The following is a 21,787-nucleotide window of genomic DNA, read 5'->3' as shown; positions in this document are numbered from 1 at the left end:
CGCATCAGATTTGGTCAAAATTTAAAAAGTGGACGGTGGTTGAAAATCGTGATTTAATCGAAGCTCACCCCACTTTTTATATGCAAATTGCATCGAGAATCAATTAAGGTTGCAGTATCAATCAAATTCTTGATTTTCACAATTTATTTTAGCTGCTTATTTCTCGTCCGTTATCCGTGAATTCGGCTTCAGGTTCCTTGTATCGTTCCGGCGGCTCCGCTGGTGTTCTCGTCTTTCATGATTGGTTTTCGAGGTACGACGCACTGACGCACTCTGAGTCTCTGACAAAACACTAACGAGTAACGAATTATCATCATTGGTCTACAATCGCCTGCGTTTCTAAGGTGAGCTTTAATTTGAATAAATGCTGAAATTAACACGTTTAAGCATGTAAATCACAAAAGTAGTTTTTTATTATTATAATAATATAATTTATAGGAATGTGGACTTGACTTGTAGGGAAGTTAACGGAACTAACTGAAGTTCTGAACTCAGTCTCAGTGTAGGCCTACTCTGTAGTCTTAAGTCTATACTGCATTTAGTCAGTTAGGTATTTGAAAGCAAAGACAATACCACAAAAATACACCAATTCTTTAGAGAAAACTGGTAGGCTAGCTGCTTCATGTCCAAGCGGCATTGCGGCAAGCTGTGCCTGTGAGTGTGACTTTACATTTAAACTAGGGATCAATCAAATGGCGGACAGATCAATAAAGGAAATGCTACATGCAGAATCGAGGACAATACTATGAACAATTAACTTCTTTCAACCAAATAAAAAATAACCAAAATAAAATTAATTTTAACAGGTAGGGTAAACGTGGTATATTCTGACACATTAAGGACGCATCAAGAAATGAAAAACTATAAAAAAATAACTGTATGCGTTACTCAAGTTCTGTTTGCTTTACTTGACTCTCAAAACACTGCACTACGCGCCAGAAACAATGAAACGTCACAAAGTGTTGCCATATTTATTTAAAAGTCTTTAGAATGCAAACCTACCAAATCCCTATATTCTGACGCTGTGTGACTAAATTCGGCACGTTGTGAGACAAATTCCGGCCGCGCTTCAAACTCTACTAATACGTCATTCCGACATCCTTGTTTTCGAATTCCTATCGCTGTTTGAGCTGTATTGGAATACAACACGGCTTTGATTTGAATAAGAACACTATTGAATATTGAACACTACTTAATTAGGCTTTTAATTCTTTAAATAATAGCTTTTTTTTTGTGGGTCACATTTTTAATTTTTTAACCTATTAGATATGCAACTTTTTAAATCTTTCTATTGTGTTATGTAGCCTCAGTATTAGGCCTTTAATGCCCATTGACAAAATTGTCAAATAGTTTTTGAGTTGTGGGGGTTTTTGTTAAAAAAACGAAAAGTGGTCTAAGTTACCCCTCCAGTCTAAGTTACCCCATTTTACGGTACCACTTGAAATCAGCAAATACAAGTATACTTAAAGGATTTCTAATATATTCGCAGACGTATTTAAAAGTCTCAAACTATAATATTCTTTCTACACAGTTTATCACTATTTGGTAGAGCAAGGTCAACTATCAACTTTGACACATTTTTCGATGATCTCACTGGGCCCACGGCCCAATTTCGATGATCTCACTGGGCTCACAGCCCCACGGGCACCCACACGGCCCAATTTCCACCCAAACCTAGTGTTTTGGCAATAGTTTGGCGCACAAAGGTATGACGTCACTATTTCAACCATCAACGAATGCGTGGAACTAAGACAAAGCTTAAGGGGAGCGTCTGGGTGCTGAAAAAACTTTTTTGTTTACAGACGGATCGTTTTGAAACTTGGTACTCATAAGTAAAACAGAATTTTAAGACTTTTTTGTTCGTGTGAATTTTTCAAAAAATGAAAGAAAACGTGAAATTCTTAGAAAACGTAAAAAAGGAGGTACCGTAGAAAACTATCTCCTCCTAGGATTTCGAAGCTACAGTAACAACATTGAGACGCATATCATTCGATGCGTAAAGACCATATCTATCGATTCGTCGTAGCTTTTTTCGAATTTCAAACTTTTGTGGATGGGGGAGTATTTTACGCAAAATTTCCGAAAATTTTTCCATTTCCCCCTTTTTCTAACCCCTTTTTCAAAATATTTTCAAAACTATGACAAAATTGGAAAAAAGCTGCAACGAATCTCTAGATAATTCAATTGCGAATCGAATGGTATATGTCTCATTGCTGTAGCTTCAAAACTGTAGGAGGAGATAGGTTTGCAGTAACAATAAATTAATTGTTTAGTAGAGCCTGACAAAGTCCCAGGCGCCTCAAAATAAGCGTTCAAGGTGGCAAGAATGCAAGACTAGGCAATACTGGAGCTCAATTCCTGTCAAGGATGGTGTGAACGACGACACGCAAACCCTCCCGTACAACTGCAGGCGGGTAACTGAAGCACATCATATGTGGACTAGCTATTTAAGTATGCTACCAGGAATTTTCGCCTATCCTAAATGTGAAAGAACTCCACCACCCCCCACCCTTTTGTGATCTGTCGTGAATGCATAAATCAACTTACAGAAATGATTTTGGTACCGTTGAATAGAGCAGAATGTCAGCTTTAAGACGAGATTAAAAACCGGAAAAGCCAAAATTAAAAAATTTTGACCAGACACTCCCCTTAATATAATGGAAAAACTAAAGAGGTGTTGGAATTACCCACAATGTTGGAATATACCGCGTTTACTCTATGGACTATGTATAATAAGAGAGATACTTCAAAGTCTCTCAATTTTAAAGCATTGAAATCCATGCAGAAACATTAGGTTTTAATATTTTTTAGGCATTTATGATTTAATGACTCGAAACCTGACTTCATCTTCAGTGAGTTGATTTGTTTTGACAACATTACAATTTTTGTCTGTTGAACTGTTGTTGTTGTTGTTGGGCCGTTGGCTGACACTGTCCTCTTGTTTATAATCAGTATGCTTGACTAATTAAGATTGTATGAGTCAAGAGCATCACTTAACTTCACAGATGGCCCAAGGCACACGTGGCTCTGCAGCTCCCCTCTCTGATCTTCTCATGCAGCTGGAGGACTATAACCCAACGGTTAGTCTTTAGTATTATAAGTCGTCAAATGACTTGGTGCTGCAACTGAAATCTATTTACAAGTGCACAAACATGGAGCCTGATGATTAGTAAGATTTGAATGGTCTCTGCAGACAAATTATGCTGTTCATGTAACATAGTCAAAAGAAGAGTGTTTTCAATTATATTGAATGAGTTATAAAATCCAATTATGCTGCTTTTAAATAGAAATTAGCAATGAATTATTTATTTCTAGTTATTGCCAGCTCATGTCTTGCATGCATTATTACCTAGAGATCATAAATTGATCTTCAAGTACAATGTAAATAAATAAAGATCATTATACCTAGAGGACAAGACTTTGCATCAAGGCCCTAATAATTTCATGGCAAGGTCTTATAAAATTGTTCTCAAATTTGTATTGGCCAGGTTCTGTGAAGAATCTCTATTCAAAAACCCTGCTTCAATAAGCTTCTGGATATCATAAATAAATCAGTTCTGGCATTTTTTAATTTGTTCATTTAGTTATTGTCCACAAAATCTGAAAGCCAATTTTATGGCCACTAGTTTCGGATCACATTACAAGGGCAAACAGTGCTTCACAAATGCTATATGTTAATGGATGCCCCCAACACATTACTCTGCTTCTGTTGAATTATGAATAAAAGTTCAGAGGAATGTTCAATGTGTTCACGTAGCAGAAAAAATGGATGTTCAGTAATAAGTTTCTCTTTTCACCATAAACAAAAAAATTAGGATGTAATCACGTTAGTGTAAAAAATCATAACTCAGTACTCACTGCTGTGAGTGACAGAGAGTGCATTTTCTCAAAATTGACAAAAACGTGAAGTTGCAAACAGACGGACGGACAGACATGACGAGCACAGTAGCGCCTTTTTCCATTAATGAGAAAATGCGCTAAAAATATATTTAGAATCTATATTATTGTTCTTGCAGATCCCTGATGCAGTGACCTCCTACTACCTCAACACTGCTGGCTTCGAAGCTAGTGATGCCAGACTGTGAGTGTCTCTCCTAGTCTACAATCTCTTTGCTGTGTACTACTGTTCCATATCTAGAGCACAAATTTTTGTTCATTTTTTGTACCTTCTATAATTTTACAATGAATGTTTCCAACTTAGTTTCCACCTACAGAAATAACTTTTAAAAATTAGCCTTTACATACAGTAATGTTTAATGTTTTTATTTATAACCATCAAAGCTTTGTCTAACCAAAGTCATTCATGTCCCTTCTGAACATGTTAAGTCAATGTATTTACCATCACAAATACTACCTCTAATTAACTTTTCACAAGAATATTACCTCAACCTTCCGTCACTCTGCGCCACTATGATCCCACTATCCTTAGTAGTATCCTCAGTATTTGTTTGGGACGTAGCAGTCCCAGGCCACGATGGATCGCCGCCTCTGATTATCGTTCATCCGCCCTCATTTGGGCCACCTGATGCACGATGCTGTTGCTTGCTTCTCGCCGCTGGTAGTGTTGCAGGGGAGGTCGATCTGGGATTGTGCTCAGGAACATGTCAGACTCTTAAATGACTTTACGATGTTTCCTGTATACAGGTTTAACCTTCTCAATTTTATTACAATTATCCCTTGTTTAAATGATCAATCAATCATTCATTCGCCTGATGATTGATTATACCAGTCACGTGTGCCACGATTGATTATACCAGTCACGTGTGCCTCGCAACGCGAGGCACACGTGGCTCTGCAGCTCCCCTCTCTGATCTTCTCATGCAGCTGGAGGACTACAACCCAACGGTGAGTCTTTTGTATTATAAGTCGTCGAATGACTGATGACTGAAATCTATTCACAAGTGCACAAGCTTGCAGCCTGATGATTGGATGATTAGCAAGAGTTAAATGATCTCTGCAGAGAAATTATGTTGTTCAGGTAACATGCATTAGTCAAAAGAAGAGTTTTCAATGAGTTTGAACAACTTATAAAAAACAATAGCTAACCAGGATGGGACTTTGCATCAAGGTCCTAATAATTTTATGGCAAGGTCCTATAAAATTGTTTTCAAATTTTTTGTTAGCCAGGTTCTGTGAAGAAACTCCATTCAAAAACCCTGCTTCATGTACCTTCTGAATAAAGTAAATTTGTCAGTTCTAGACATTTTTTCATTTGTTCATTTAGTTTTTGTCCCACAAAATCTGAGAACCAATTTTGATATCAATGAGTTTTGGATCATATTGTAATGGCAAATAGCGTTTCTCAAATACTACCTATATGTTAGTGGATGCCCAATCCATCTGCTTCAGTTGAATTAAAAATAATGGTGCAGACAAATGTTCAATGTGTTTAAGTAGCTTAGAAATGGATGTTCGGTAATAGGTTTCATTTTTCGTCTTAAAGAATAGAATTAAGATGCAATCACCTTAGTGTAAAGAACATATTGAGAAGTCATTGTTGGTCTCCCAGATCCCTGATGCGGTGACCTCCTACTACCTCAACACTGCTGGCTTTGAAGCTAGTGATGCCAGACTGTGAGTGCTTCTCCTGCTTACAATTTTTTTGCAGTGTCCTACTATTCTGTATCTAGAGCAAAAATGTGTATTAATTTTTTATACCTTCTACAATTTTACAATAAATTTTCAAATTAAGTTTTTGCCTAAGAAAATAAATTTCAAGAATTAGCCTTTAAACAATGTTTAATGTTTTTATCTGTGTTCTGTTATATAGCTAACATAGCTTTCTCTAATCGAAGTCATTCCTGTCTCATCTGAACATGTTAAGTCAATGTATTAACCATCGCAAATACTACCTACCACTAATTAACTTTTCACAAAAATATAACCTCAACCTCACGTCACTATGCGCCACTATGATCCCACTAACTCATGTCACAGCAGTACTACTCACACCTCACATCATACTCCCACTAACTCCTCAACTCACTACTACCCGCACCTCACCATACTTCCTCTGCTGTCATCATATTTCTGTTCACTCCCCGCATAAATAGGCCCCCTCAACACTCACCTCCTCCACGAGTATAACCTTCATTCCTCACACCTCCCGCTCCCCTGGCAGAGTGCGTCTCATCTCTCTAGCGGCGCAGAAGTTCATCTCGGACATCGCGAACGACGCGCTGCAGCACTGCCGGATGCGCAGCCACCAGCAGGGCGGCGGCAAGCAAGGCAGCGCCGGCGGTGGAGCGGCCGGTGCTGGTAAAGTTGCCGGCAAAGACAAAGGCTACACCCTCACCATGGACGACCTAGCCCCCGTGCTTGCTGAGTACGGCGTCACCGTCAAGAAGCCTCATTATTATTTATAAAACATTGGTCTGTACATTGCTGCCCTTAGGGAAATAAGTTCCTTAGGGGAAGTAAACATGTTCTATATTCACCATGGACGACCTAGCCCCCTGTGCTGGCCAAGTACGGCGTCACAGTCGAGAAGCCTCATTATTATTTATAAAACATTGGTCTGTATATTGCTGTCCTTAGGGAAATATATGTGTTCTTTAGTTTGTAAACTAGTATTGGTTATAATGGCAGCTTTTTGCGAATAATTTTTGTCTGGGTGAAACCATCTATGCAGGACAGAAACTTTCTTATGCTGAAGCTCGAAGCTTGCGATCGATTGAACATGAGCAAGAAAGATCACTGATGAAACTGAGTATTGTCTCAGCATTCATAATCAAAGCTTCTCATGCCTATGGATCTATTATTTTGACCTAAGTAATGGGACGAGAAAGGTATCGCATGATTCGAATGTTGCACCAAGTCTAGCATTTTAGCTCAAGGCTCTATATGTAAAATTCGAATTTTGCAGCTGGAGCTGTTGACGCCTGTATTCTGCAGTTTAAATCCTTGTCCGTGTTCTTCCACGACTTGTTTAAAATCGTCGAATTTGTTAGGACTACAATTCTCTATTAATATTTTAACTTTTCAATTGGAGACACGAGTAACATCGTTTTCAATATTTTTGTTGGTCATAAAGTACAATAAGGCTTCCAATGTGGCAAACATTCGCGCGTTTCTTGCAGATGTGAAAATCGTTTGAGTTTGTTGTGTTAAAGAAAAAAAAATATATTGTAAACTTGGTGACATGGGTTTAATTCACTGGGAAAGTGATGGATTGTGTCGGATGGAACCTGCACATTGTATTCACAATTATTCTTAGTTTAATAGTACAATATGTTTTGTTGCAACTAAGCGTTGTTCTTATTATCACAAACATTACTTTTATTAACATTTTCAGCTCATCCATCTTTATTAGAACAAGTATTCATGCCTTTTTTTCTCGTTGAAGTAAACTCGACGATTTAGATCGTTTTAGCAAACCTTCATGTGATGTTGAATCTCTTCATTCCTGTGCATTGTCAGAAAGCAAAACAGAAAGGTATGTAAACAACAATAAATTATAGAAGTTTTATTAAATAAATACTTTAATACACATGGATTAAGACTGTCCTCCTATATATGCGAGATAAAAATGAGTAAATGTAATTTAAATTATATGTTAAAAGAAAAGCGAGTCGTTTACGAGCCCTGTCTCGGCCAAGGTGATCACTCCCCCGACTGTGCTGTTGGCAACATAATTTTGTTTGCTTGCTTTGCTCTCACCATTATTACACATATTGCCTGTAGTACGCAATATATTGTCATTCTCGCCATACCATACTACAGTATGTGCTACTGCAACCGCGAAGAACTCTTTATCTGTCTATGCCATCTGAACAGGTTTGATGCGCCACTAGTCGCCTACTAGACCATAAACGGGACGCATTATTCGTCAAGTCCGTGACCGCAGTTAGCGACGCCTAGGAGGACGGTGGTCCGAAGCCTGCTGTTCAACGGCGACGAAATTGACTAACTATCTAAATTTCAACGTTCTTAAGCCCTTGTGTCGCAACCCCATTTTCCGTGAGTGGCTTGTGAATTAATTCCAGTAACTTGAAGCAAAAATACAATGAGTGCGAAGCCGCAAACAATGCCCAATCACAAACGATAATCAGCGATAGGCGAAATGTATCCCATACCGGCCTAATGTTATCATTTTAACCTATTATATGTATTAGTGAGAGCTTGTTTGAAACATAGTGGGGGTGAATATACACAGAGGATCTTCCAGGCTATGTCAAAATTATAAATCGTGTTAGAATATTACTTCTATCTTACACTTTTTAATTTAGGTTTTAGTCAAGGTCTAGAAGGAACTAGGCCGTCAATTTTTGCTCCCGCATTGCCGACCAGGGATCTATGGATAAAAAGTTCAAAACTTGACATCCCGAGGGAAGCGGGCGCAACATTCTACTAGCTACACACGGACTCTGAACAACGCTAGGCTCAGCTATGGTCCTGAATAGCTCCTAGTTTGGCACAGTCCTGAAACATGTTCAAGTATAACTAATCCCACTCGTCATTATTACAGAATTAAGAATGACATGCAGGTATGTATTGCAAACGATCGTAGTAAATTGCTAAGAAGTAATTTTACTGAAGATGGTAATTTGGAACGGGGGAGCACGGCAAGCGGAGACCCAAGCACAACAAACAACTCCTCGCTGTACACTGGAACGTCGAGTGGCTCTTTCCTTCTTTCAGCCAAAAAAAAGTTCTATTGTAAAAACTTAGCGACCTTTACCTTTGACGGTGACATTTGTTGCGTTGATGCGAGGAGTTGACTTATCTTTCAAACAAATAAATGGGCTTCCATAAATTGGACATTCACGAATTTCGTCTTTTTCTTACCTTATACATTGATAAACATCTACTCTTGTTCCTTCCTTCTCTGTAAGCAAAGATTTGGACTTGAGAGAACTGACAACAAGCTTGAAAATAAATCGTAATTGTAACACATTGGGTATCATTGGTGCAAACCTAATGACATAGCGTCAACGCAATCGTGCATCCTCTTGATTACACGAAACAAGTACATACTACAGTCATATAATATTGCCGTGTACTTTGATGCCATGTTGCGCAGTCACAAGACACTGTAATTACTCAATTATAATATCATCCATACCATACAGGATGACACTTTGCACAATACCACGTCTCAGCCACGTAAGGAAGGTCGCGTTCTCCGTGGTAGTACACCAACACAACGTCGTGTCTGAGCACAATTCACCAATGGCAGTAGTGGACCAGCGAGACTACCTGGATGCTTGGCACGTATTCAGCAATTGCTGAATAACTAGCAGCGCAATTTAGCACTGATTAGTGTAGGCAAACTTATAGTTTAGTCAATCGACTTCCCTGTCCATCGTAACTAGAGCTGCATATCAGGGAAAACTAATAACGAACTCTCGTATCACAGATAACACAAGAGAGCAACAGCTTCGACATGTAAACGCAATTGATCATGAAAGTGACAATAACAAAAATTATACGACAAATATTCATACCTTAAAATAAATAGAGTTCAAAAGTGAAGCTTCCATGATAAATAATATGTACAACAAATAATATTTTATGTTATATAAGCTAACAGTGGCAGATGATGAAACTCGCATGCAGCGGAGCGATAACATTGAAGGAAAGTGCATCCATCCATCGCGTCAGAAGGCATACTTATACTTAATTTAAAAAAACCTGAACAATTGATTTATACATTAACCTCATATTGTTAATTGTATGCTTACGAGCAGGAGAAATCGCATTTCAATCTTGCACACTTTGACATAAAAGTTTATAGAACCAAAAGAAATCCTTAACTTACTAGCTGCAACTGACTAGATTTTTGGGCACCTCATTTATGGCAATTTGTAGGCTGTTCCTTATGTTCTCTAACATGATCATCTTTAACAGTTCATTTTTTGTCATGCCGCGTACAGACCCTGGTCTGCCTATTGTCAACTAGCCCTCCTCCCTACGACGCCCGAGCGACGTCGCAGGTCGGGACGAACTGCTCCACTAGACCTCCCGCCCACGCAGGTGATCTCTATTCTGTTGCTAGTTATTCATTATTCCTTCTCGTAGAATATCATCAATACTCAAAACTCTTTCCACCCACGCGCACCGTATTAGTGCCAATGTTCTTATTAAATATTCCTAGTATTTCGTTGTGCCTTTAACTGTCTTGCTTTAGTCCCATCCAATTTCTGTTTTTGATATGCCTCGCTCCCTCGCGTCATCTTCAACCAAAGAAATAGCCTGAACTGCAGCTTAAGGCGCTTTAAAAAGTTCAGCTTAAGTTGCAACTTAAGGCGCTTTTACAGCAAAAAGGCTTTACCCGCCATAAGGAGATCATGTTTGAACATTTTGGGCAGCCTTGTTATGCCTTGCTATGCTATGCTAGAAGATTAATATCAATGGATCAATGATCTTTACAGGCATTGTTGCAAAATGCAACAGGTAAAATTGTGAATTACCCAATAATATTTTTAATGCATTTCACTATAGCGATCTAATTTTAAAGTCAATAAATAACTCATAACTTACCAACTAGCATCAGCCTCAAATAAACAATCTTGATTAATGTTATCGACAATAATACTATAGCGATTTATGAAAACGAACAAACTTTGTTCATGCGACATGAACGAAGATTCGTGCAAAAAGAAACATCGACAGATTATCAGTAAAGAACAATAAACGAATGATATTCCCAGAACAGTCACTTCGATTGCTGCTATGGGCCGCTACAAAGATTCTCAGGACACGAGTGGATGAACAACTTAACCAACAACTACACCGGGGCAGATGTTCCGAGGCAGCAGAGAGCAAATCGAAAATTATTGTCAGATCGCCAGTTAAGCTCCAGACTGGGACCTGCCCAGTTCATTGCATGCTAAATTCAACTTACGAACACTTACCGGCTGATGATAATTGTAATACTAGTTCGTAACCAGCTAACTCCACCCGAGAGAGAGGGTTATGATGCATAACGCATACATTACTCGATAGTTATGGTTATAACGTAACCGGCCAAAGCTACGCCTGGTCAAAGAGGGCAACCTTGCCACTGGTCAAAAATGCGCTAAAAAATAAGAATAGAGACCTGGCAAGTCCGTGAATGATATACACACGAGTAACTTTTTAACATAGGTTACAAATGAAAGTCTAACACTAATCATCAGCACAGCGGGCATAAAATCTGTCCAAGATTACAGTAGTACCTTCAACACCGAACGAAAGGCCTAAGTTACATAGCGGGATATTTAGATCTTTATACTGATCTACACTGAACATTTATAAACATTCTATTTCAAAAACCCCATTCGACATTTAAACATATTTCAAGCCAATTTTTACTGACTCAATTATTGGGCGCACTAAGTCATGAACTTACGTTATGATAAATGTAGACGAGCTAAGTAACAAACTCCGCTCACACCTGGTCAATATAAAGCCCTTTAAAACCAGATGACATTGAAATTACGACAAACATTTGGTTATTCAATGTCCAAAACCACTTACAAAATAAAAAAATGTAAGTACAGTAATTAAATATCAATGATATCAACATAAATAAAATGATGTTCGAATGCGAGCTAGCGTACCGTCTTCACAGTTCCGTGCCCGCTGACAAATGGCCTTCGAATTATGTCTATCAATAAATTAGTCTCGGCATGGATTGTTCAAACATTCTTTATCGTTAGAATCTCCAAAGAGAATGGCATAGACGATAATAAATGTTGGCGCATCGATCGAGGAGCCGTTGCTTATTTTTGCAAACCAAAAAAGGAGAAAATTTGTGAAAAAGAGTAATTTTTCTACGATGCAGAAAAATTTAAGTTCACATGGGCATGAAGGAAATTTATGGCAACAAACGTTGATGTGAACGCCACATGAACATGGAGTAAAAGCCTACACAGCAATAACCTAACATAGGAATAAAGGCCAATTCAGCGACTAGAATAAGTTGATATTAAAATCTAATTCAGGAATATAAGTAGATATGATTTATAGCAACGAAACCTCGGCGCTAGATTACCGTCAGGCCTCATGGTTTACCGTCTGTCATCACATCACACGCACAGTCACGGAGTGACACGCACCAGACCATCACGGAGTGACAGGCACCAAACCGTCACGGAGTGACACGCACTAGACCGTCATGGAGTGACACGCACCAAACCGTCACGGAGTGACACGCACCAGACCGACACGGAGTGACACGCACCAGACCGTCACGGAGTGACACGCACTAGACCATCACGGAGTGACACGCACCAGACAGTCACGGAGTGACACGCACCAGACCGTCACGGAGTGACACGCACCAGCCAGACCGTCACGGAATGCCACCTGTCGCAGCGTACTCTGGATTGAGATGTTACCTACATATTAAATCTTTAAAATTATAAATTCATAATTCATTGCGATCTAAAAAGAATAGGCAATACAAAGAAACAAACAGCGTCGCGTTCATGAAAAAAATCAACTTCAACTTTTTGATCTCACGACTCGGAACACTGGTAGCCAATCGCCCCCTGCACACCCAGCAGCCAATCACTTCCTGCACGCCCAGCAGCCAATCGCCCCCTGCACGCCCAGCAGCCAATCGCCCCTTGCACGCCCAGCAGCCAATCGCCCCCTGCACGCCCAGCAGCCAATCGCTCATGCGCCGAGTCGTGGCACCTATAGTTCTGTCAATAAACTACAAAATCTGCTTAGTTAATCATTTCACGCTAGCATAGTGTCACAACAGGGTTAAAATTATGCGAGTGTTTTTCAAGTGCAGGTAATTACAACATTCAGTACCGGAAAAGTCAAATTTTCAGAGAAAAAATGTTCGCCCTCCGACACTCGACCTGAGGAATGACCACTCGACCTAAAAATTCATGTAACTTCAAGTAACTAGCCTTTAAATAATATTGCCCGTCAAGCAACGTCCTAAATTTAAAAAATATCATTGCGCATTCCAGAGGAAACTATATTCCAAGGCAGAGAATGACATTATTGGCACTGTTACCATACATTATTCAGCCTCCTGTCAAGAAAAAAAATTAGGGACTAGACTGTTGAAAATAAACGCTATCCATAGTAAAATTTTTTTGGAACTAGCCTACAAGTATCCATTAAAATATCATCGTATAGAAACTGAAGACGATACAACAGCTTTTACCACACTGGGCACTTCTTGGAGGGGTTCATACGGGAGTTCGCAGGGCAGTTGAAAGTTTTTGCGAACTCTGGGAAGTTGGAGAGTGAACCGAGTACCCTGAACTTTGGAGGCACGTGCGGGTCCTTCCTGATCTCAAGGTGTGCTCGCTCCTTGGTGATTGTCGAACACCAAACCTGCCACCACAACAACAATGTTAAATACGGAATCTTCCTTGATGAACATTGTCAACACATTCTTCAGCGTTCATTCAGCATTATCCAAACATTCATTCAGCATTATCTAAGCATTCATTCAGCATTATCTAAACATTCATTCAGCATTACCTAAACATTCATTCAGCATTATCTAAACATTCATTCAGCATTATCTAAACATTCATAAAAAACAGATCTGGGTGAAAAAACCATCGCTGGGCGTCATGTGCTGCACGTGTTGTCTACAAATCGTCAAGCAAATGTTCGCACTTCTGACTTTGGCTTCGAACTGCCGCCCCCCTTATCGCCCCCCTATTGCCCTCTTCTTCTTTACCGCCCCCCAAAATCTTTCCATCGCCCCTAGGGGGGCGATATCGCCCACTTTGGGAACCACTGGTATAGAGGGTAAAGACTGGTAGATTTATAGGACATAAAACTAGTAGATCTAATGATAGTGTTGTGCACTGTGCTATCAGCTTCCTATCTGTTATGTGACTCGCTCCATACAAACTTTACAAAGCTAATGAATAGACTTACCAATAATTGTTTACCCAAAAATCCCTAAGTGGTAAACACCACCTTGGCCTGTTGGCCATTATTGAAGGCAATAAGTGCCCTTTTTAGTGATCCATTATGATCCATATACTGTTATTGTTAGTAGGCTAATTGCAACATAAAAAAAAAAAACTTTCAAAAGACAGAAAAGTTGAAAAAATAAAAAAAATCATGAAAAAATAAAAAAAATCATTGATTTTTTATTTTTTTTTATTTTTTTTTTAATCAAAAAAATCACCAACTCTGCTTTTAATTAACAGCTATTAAGCTTTTAATTAAGAAAATTTTAATTTTTTAATTAATTGGAACGAGCTGTGTGTGTTTAATTCAAGCTGTGTTGGAATTAGTTTTTGTATGTCTAAATCCGTTTCTTAACTTAATCATCTACAATTTATTTACCACTTGAAATCAGCAAATACAAGTATACTTGAAGGATTTCTAATATATTCACAGACGTATTTAAAAGTCTCAAATCATAATGTTCTTTCTACACAGTTTATCACTATTTGGTAGAGCAAGGTCAACTATCAACTTTGACACATTTTTCGATGATCTCACTGGGTGGCATGCACTGTCTCTCTTTGGATCTCTAGACATTTTCCCACCAGACGGCCCAATTTCCGCCCAAACCTAGTGTTTTGGCAATAGTTTGGCGTGCAAAGGTATGACGTCACTATTTCAACCATCAACGAATGCGTGGAACTAAGACAAAGCTTAATATAATGGAAAAACTAGAGAGGTGTTGGAATTACCCATGATGTTGGAATATACCGCGTTTACCCTATGGACTATGTATAATAAGAGAGATACTTCAAAGTCTCTCAATTTTAAAGCATTGAAATCCATGCAGAAACATTAGATTTTAATATTTTTTAGGCATTTATGATTTAATGACTCAAAACCTGACTTCATCTTCAGTGAGTTGATTTGTTTTGACAACATTAAAATTTTTGTCCGTTGAACTGTTGTTGTTGTTGTTGTTGTTGGGCCGTTGGCTGACACTGTCCTCTTGTTTATAATCAGTATGCTTGACAGCTTGTGGATCTTGTGAGGAAAGGTGCTAGTGTGAGTAGTGTGCTGTGGAACAGATGGAATGGTCCGGAAGAATCATTGATCGTTTCGAAATCTCTAAATAGCATGTACTATTATTGTACCTTTATTACTGCATGGTTTACCATTTGCACTATGATAGCAAGTGCCAAGTTCAAGTGTTGATGCAGTGATGCACATCCAAACCAAGAAAAATGTAACTCGGTATTCGCTGCAGTGAGTGACCGAGAGCGCATTTCCTTGTTGACATAAACATGAAATCACGGACGGACATACGGACATGATGAGCACAATAGTGCCTTTTTGTATCAAATGCAGTAATAACCTCTGGAGATGATTCTTAATCACAACAATAATATTGTAGAGCATGTTTGAAATGCATCTGTATTCTGTACAGTACATCTGATTGCTAAAGGGGTAAAAACCCAGTAAGACTGTGAAATAAGGCCTTTAGGTTGAAAATTTGGCAAATTTTCAAACAATCCATCTAGTCATCTTCAATTGTTGTCCATATTTAGTTGCAGATCCAATCACAAACAATTGCAATTGATTAATCTATCAACACCACAAGAATCACTAGGTCATGTAAATTTTATTATAATGTTCACAAAGTCCATATCAATCATTCAACATCAGCAAAATCTCATATTAGCATGAACTAGTGCCCGTGATTCCACTATGATGTAACTATAAGTATGTGATGTGATAATCAACATGACAATTGCCAATGCACGTTTTAAGTCTACCCCCAAATTTTGCTGATTGCATACATTTGAATCAACTGCATAGTCTGCATTTAATTTACCCATCTTTAACATAATGGAATGAGTTTCCTTTGCATGCACATTATGTCAGTAGATAGAATGTTAATTGTCATACAACAATCAAGCATGGACACATAATTACTTTCTTGCATCAAACCTAAATAGGTTTTGTCTATTTTACTTATGTGTTAGTTATTTGTGAGAGTCCTGAGGATAGTGACTGTCAAGACTTTTTTCTTTGGATTATTTTTTAGGTGATTTTCAATTCATTATACCTATATGTATCACACATAAAATAATATGGGTTAACATAACACTTCACTAACATACATATTAGAACCAAAGATTGTTATTGATATCAAAAAGAAATTATCAATGAATTACGGTATCTATTTATAGTTATTGCCAGCTTATGTCTTGCATGCATTGTACCTAGACATCATAAACACACTTAGCCAGCATCAGGGCATTTGGTGTCTGTTATTTTGGCTGGCAGAAATGATAGCCTTTAGTGTCATCAAAAATTTACTGAATTATATCTCTACTTTGAAACTCATAATTCTTGCACCAATTAAGATTGTATGAGTCAAGAGCATCACTTAACTTCACAGATGGCACAAGGCACACGTGGCTCTGCTGCTCCCCTCTCTGATCTTCTCATGCAGCTGGAGGACTACAATCCAACGGTTAGTCTTTTGTGTTATAAGTCGTCAAATGACTTGGTGATGCAACTGAAATCTATTCACAAGTGCACCAGCTTGCCGCCTTATGATTGGATGATTAGCAAGAGTTAAATGATCTCTGCAGAGAAATTATGTTGTTCAGGTAACATGCATTAGTCAAAAGAAGAGTTTTCAATGAGTTTGAACAACTTATAAAAACAATAGCTAACCAGGATGGGACTTTGCATCAAGGTCCTAATAATTTTATGGCAAGGTCCTATAAAATTGTTTTCAAATTTTTTGTTAGCCAGGTTCTGTGAAGAAACTCCATTCAAAAACCCTGCTTCATGTACCTTCTGAATAAAGTAAATTTGTCAGTTCTAGACATTTTTTCATTTGTTCATTTAGTTTTTGTCCCACAAAATCTGAGAACCAATTTTGATATCAATGAGTTTTGGATCATATTGTAATGGCAAATAGCGTTTCTCAAATACTACCTATATGTTAGTGGATGCCCAATCCATCTGCTTCAGTTGAATTAAAAATAATGGTGCAGACAAATGTTCAATGTGTTTAAGTAGCTTAGAAATGGATGTTCGGTAATAGGTTTCATTTTTCGTCTTAAAGAATAGAATTAAGATGCAATCACCTTAGTGTAAAGAACATATTGAGAAGTCATTGTTGGTCTCCCAGATCCCTGATGCGGTGACCTCCTACTACCTCAACACTGCTGGCTTTGAAGCTAGTGATGCCAGACTGTGAGTGTCTCTCCTGGTCTACAATCTCTTTGCTGTGTACTACTGTTCCATATCTAGAGCACAAATTTTTGTTCATTTTTTGTACCTTCTATAATTTTACAATGAATGTTTCCAACTTAGTTTCCACCTACAGAAATAACTTTTAAAAATTAGCCTTTACATACAGTAATGTTTAATGTTTTTATTTATAACCATCAAAGCTTTGTCTAACCAAAGTCATTCATGTCCCTTCTGAACATGTTAAGTCAATGTATTTACCATCACAAATACTACCTCTAATTAACTTTTCACAAGAATATTACCTCAACCTTCCGTCACTCTGCGCCACTATGATCCCACTATCCTTAGTAGTATCCTCAGTATTTGTTTGGGACGTAGCAGTCCCAGGCCACGATGGATCGCCGCCTCTGATTATCGTTCATCCGCCCTCATTTGGGCCACCTGATGCACGATGCTGTTGCTTGCTTCTCGCCGCTGGTAGTGTTGCAGGGGAGGTCGATCTGGGATTGTGCTCAGGAACATGTCTAGTTGTCTCTTGAAGGTCTCCAGGGTGAACTCCCCCTCTCTTAGATCCCTTGGTAGGGCATTGAACAGCCTTGGCATTCGGCAGTATGCCAAGGCTAACTATCTCCTCATGTACTACTATTCACACCTCACATCATCATACTCCCACTGACTCCTCAAATCACTCTACCATCCACAGCACAACTGAAATCTATTCTCAAGTGTACAAGCTTGCAGCCTGATGATTGGATGATTAGTAAGAGTTGATATAATATATCTGTTCACTGTTAATATAATATATAATATTTCTGTTCACTCCCCGCATAAAAAGGCCCCCTCCCTCCACTCTCCTCCTCCACGATTATAACCTTCATTCCTCACTCCTACCTCCACGAGTATAACCTACATTCCTCACTCCTACCTCCACGAGTATAACCTACATTCCTCACTCCTACCTCCACGAGTATAACCTTCATTTTTCACTCCTACCTCCACGAGTATAACCTTCATTTTTCACTCCTACCTCCACGGTTATAACCTTCATTCCTCACTCCTACCTCCACGGTTATAACCTTCATTCCTCACTCCTACCTCCACGGTTATAACCTAGGCAAGCAAGGCAGCGCCGGCGGTGGAGCGGCCGGTGCTGGTAAAGTTGCAGGCAAAGACAAACGCTACACCCTCACCATGGACGACCTAGCCCCTGTGCTGGCTGAGTACGGCGTCACCGTCAAGAAGCCTCATTATTATTTATAAAATATTCGTCTGTATATTGCTGTCCTTAGGGAAAGTAAACATGTTCTATATTCACCATGGACGACCTAGCCCCTGTGCTGGCCGAGTACGGCGTCACCGTGAAGAAGCCTCATTATTATTTATAAAATATTCGTCTGTACATTGCTGTCCTTAGGGAAATCTGTGTGCTCTTTAGTTTGTAAACTAGTATTGATTATAATGGCAGCTTTTTGCGAATAATTTTTGTCTGGGTGAAACCATCTTTGCAGGACAGAAGCTTTCTTATGCTGAAGCTCGAAGCTTGCGATCGATTAAACATGAGCAAGAAAGATCATTGATAAAACTGAGTATTGTCTCAGCATTCATAATCAAGAGCTTCTCATACCTATGGATCTATTATTTTGACCTAAGTAATGGGACAAGAAAAGTATTGAATGATTCGAATGTTTCACCAAGCCTCGCATATTAGCTCAAGGCTCTAAATATGAAATTCGAAGTTTACAGCTAGAGCTGTTGACGCCTGTATTCTTCAGGTTTAAATCCTTGTCAGCGTTCTTCCATGACTTGTTTAAAATTGTCCAATTTGTTAGGACAATACTTAATAATTTTTTTGATTTGCTCGCCCATGTTTGATGTGCGATGCGTATGTGTAACAAAAGAGCATGGCTGCATTTTCATCTGTTGTCTTCTCGTAGTGTAATCTTGCTGTTCATATTGTTCTTCCCGAGGTGAAGTACTTTACACTTGTCAGCATCAAAACTCGCCAAGTGAACGTAAAAGTACTTGCGCTCTATTTATGCAATTTAGCATCATTTGCTACCTGTGTACATAATCATTACTTTGTACTATTCAATTGGAGACACGTGTCTAACATCGTTTTCAATATTTTTGTTGGTCATAAACTACAATAAGGCTTCCAATGTGGCAATCATTCGCGCGTTCCTTGCAGATGTGAAAATCATTCGAGCTTGTTGTAACAGTTATAGAAAAGTATATTGAAAACTTGTTTGACATGGGTTTAATTCAATGGGAAAGTGATGGATTGTATCGGATGGAACCTGCACGTTGTATTCTAAATTTTTTGCAGTCTAATAGTTCAATATGGTTTGCTGCTAATAGTCATAATTTTTATTATTACAGATCTTATTTTTATTAATTTTTTCAGCTCGTCCATCTTTATTAGAACGAGTGTTCATGCGTTTCGTTCGTTGAGGTAAAGCTGACGATTTAAATCTTTTCAGCAAACCTTCTTGTGATGAATCTCTTTATTCCTGTGCATTGTCAGAAAGCGAGAAAGGAAGGTATGTAAACAACAGTAAATTATAGAAGTTTTATTAAATAAATACTTTAATACACATGGATTAAGACTTCTTTCATCTGTGCGAGATATAAATGAATGAATGAATGTAGTTTCATATGTTAAAAGCAAGACGAGCTGCACGCCAAGTATAACTACAAATCTTGTCTTATACGAGCTATGTCACGCCCAAGGTGATCCCTCTCCCGACCCTGTGCTGTTGGCAACATTATTTTGCTCGCTTGCTTTGCTCTCACAATTTGCGGATTTTGCCTGTCAACATTTTCTTGCGTAGTACCTTACGCAATATATTTCGCCGTACCATAATACAATATGTGCTAATGCAACCGCGAAGAACTCTTTATCTGTCTATGCCATCTGAACAGGTAGATGCGCCGCTTGTCGACAGCTAGACTATTAACGGAGAGCATTATTCGTCGAGTTCGTGACCGCGATTATCGACACGTAGGAGGAAGCTGGTCCGAAGCCTGCTGTTCAACGGCCTGGTAATTGACGAAAGCTATCTAAATTTCAACGTTCTTAAGCCCTTGTGTTGCAACCCCAATTTCCGTGAGTGGCTTGTGAATTAATTCCAGTAACTTGAAGCAAAAATACAAGGAGTGCAAAGCTGCGAACAATGTCCAATCACAAACGATAATCAGCGATAAGCGAGATGTATCCCATACCGGCATAATGTTATCAGTTTAACCTATTATATATATATTAGTGAGAGCTTGTTTGAAACGCAGTGAGGTGAATATACACAGAGGATCTTCCAGGCTATGTCAACATTATAAATCGTGTTAGAATATTTCTTCTATCTTACACTTTTTAATTTAGGTTTTAGTCAAGGTCTAAAAGGAACTAGGCAGTCAAATTTTTGCTCTGGGCATTGCCGACCAGGGATCTATAGATAAAAAAGTTCAAAACTTGACATCCCGAGGGAAGCGGGCTCAACATTCTACTAGCTGCACACGGACTCTGAACAACGCTAGGCTTGGCTATGGTCCTGAATAGCTCCTATTTTGGCACAGTCCTGAAATATGTTCAAGTATAACTAATCCCACTCGTCAATACAGAATTAAGAATGACATGTAGGTATTGCAAACGATCGTAGCATATTGCTAAGAACTAATTTTACTGAAGATGGTAATTTGGAACGGGGGAGCACAGCCAGCGGAGATTCAAGCACAACAAACAACTCCCCGCTGTGCAATGGATCGTCGAGTCGCTCTTTCCTTCTTTCAGTAAAAAAAAGTTCTATTGTAAAAACTGAGCGACCTTTACCTTTGACGATGACATTTGTTGCGTTGATGCGAGGAGATGACTTTGACTTATCTTTCAAACAAATAAACGGGCATCCATAAATTGGACATCCACGAATTCATTTTTCGTCTTCTTACCATATACATTGTTAAACATCTACTCTAGTTCCTTCCCTCTCTGTAAGCAAAGATTTGGACTTGAGAGAACAGACAACAAGCTTGCAAATAAATCATAATCGGAAAACGTTGGGTTTCATTGGTGCAAACCTAATGACATAGCGTCACCGCATCATACTGAACTGGATTAAAGAATCATACACCCTCTTGGTCATCTAATACTGCCGTGTACTTTGATGCCATGTTGCGCAGTCACAAGACACTGTAATTACTCAATTATAATATCATCCATACCATACAGGATGACACTTTGCACAATACCACGTCTCAGCCACGTAAGGAAGGTCGCGTTCTCCGTGGTAGTACACCAACACAACGTCGTGTCTGAGCACAATTCACCAATGGCAGTAGTGGACCAGCGAGACTACCTGGATGCTTGGCACGTATTCAGCAATTGTTGAATAACTAGCAGCGCAATTTAGCACTGATTAGTGTAGACAAACTTAGTTTAGTCAATCGACTTCCCTGTCTACCGTAACTAGAGCTGCATATCAGCGGTAACTAATACAGAACTCACGTATCACAGATAACACAAGAGAGCAACAGCTTCGACATGTAAACGCAATTTATCATGAAAGTGAGAATAACAAAAATTATATGACAAATATTCATACCTTAAAATAAATAGAGTTCAAAAGTGAAGCTTCCATGATAAATAATATGTACAACAAATAATATTTTATGTTATATAAGCTAACAGTGGCAGATGATGAAA

The 21,787-nt window shown here is 38.8% G+C and overlaps 1 protein-coding gene across 2 annotated transcripts; it reads left to right on the top strand.

Annotated features, from left to right (window-relative positions):
* Positions 1–210: 210 nt before the first annotated feature.
* Positions 211–18,967, top strand: LOC108676852 (transcription initiation factor TFIID subunit 10-like). Of its 2 annotated transcripts, XM_047882269.1 has the most exons (6): positions 211–344; positions 3,006–3,080; positions 4,017–4,081; positions 6,122–6,219; positions 18,209–18,355; positions 18,481–18,967. In XM_047882269.1, the coding sequence occupies exons 2-5, from the start codon at positions 3,006–3,008 to the stop codon at positions 18,352–18,354; spliced, it is 384 nt and encodes a 127-aa protein (XP_047738225.1). In that variant the 5' UTR covers positions 211–344; the 3' UTR covers position 18,355; positions 18,481–18,967. The 2 variants fall into 2 exon arrangements, with proteins under 2 accessions (XP_047738225.1, XP_018020493.2); XM_018165004.2 differs by having other exon boundaries at positions 18,209–18,967.
* The last annotated feature ends 2,820 nt before the right edge of the window (positions 18,968–21,787 follow it).

Source organism: Hyalella azteca, unplaced genomic scaffold (genome assembly GCF_000764305.2).
Source record: "Hyalella azteca isolate HAZT.00-mixed unplaced genomic scaffold, Hazt_2.0.2 contig10031, whole genome shotgun sequence".
Classification (NCBI taxonomy): domain Eukaryota; kingdom Metazoa; phylum Arthropoda; class Malacostraca; order Amphipoda; family Hyalellidae; genus Hyalella; species Hyalella azteca.
The sequence above is the reverse complement of the archived record's forward strand: the minus strand, read 5'-3'. Positions and strand labels throughout refer to the sequence as shown.

What these genes read in the sequence shown, in the direction of transcription:
- LOC108676852 (XM_047882269.1), top strand. Translation starts at nt 3,006, where the DNA reads ATGGCCCAAGGCACACGTGGCTCTGCAGCTCCCCTCTCTGATCTTCTC. An exon ending in TGGAGGACTATAACCCAACG is followed by an intron (nt 3,081 to 4,016) that starts GTTAGTCTTTAG and finishes TTGTTCTTGCAG; the next exon opens with ATCCCTGATGCAGTGACCTC. An exon ending in CAGCCACCAGCAGGGCGGCG is followed by an intron (nt 6,220 to 18,208) that starts GCAAGCAAGGCA and finishes GTTATAACCTAG; the next exon opens with GCAAGCAAGGCAGCGCCGGC.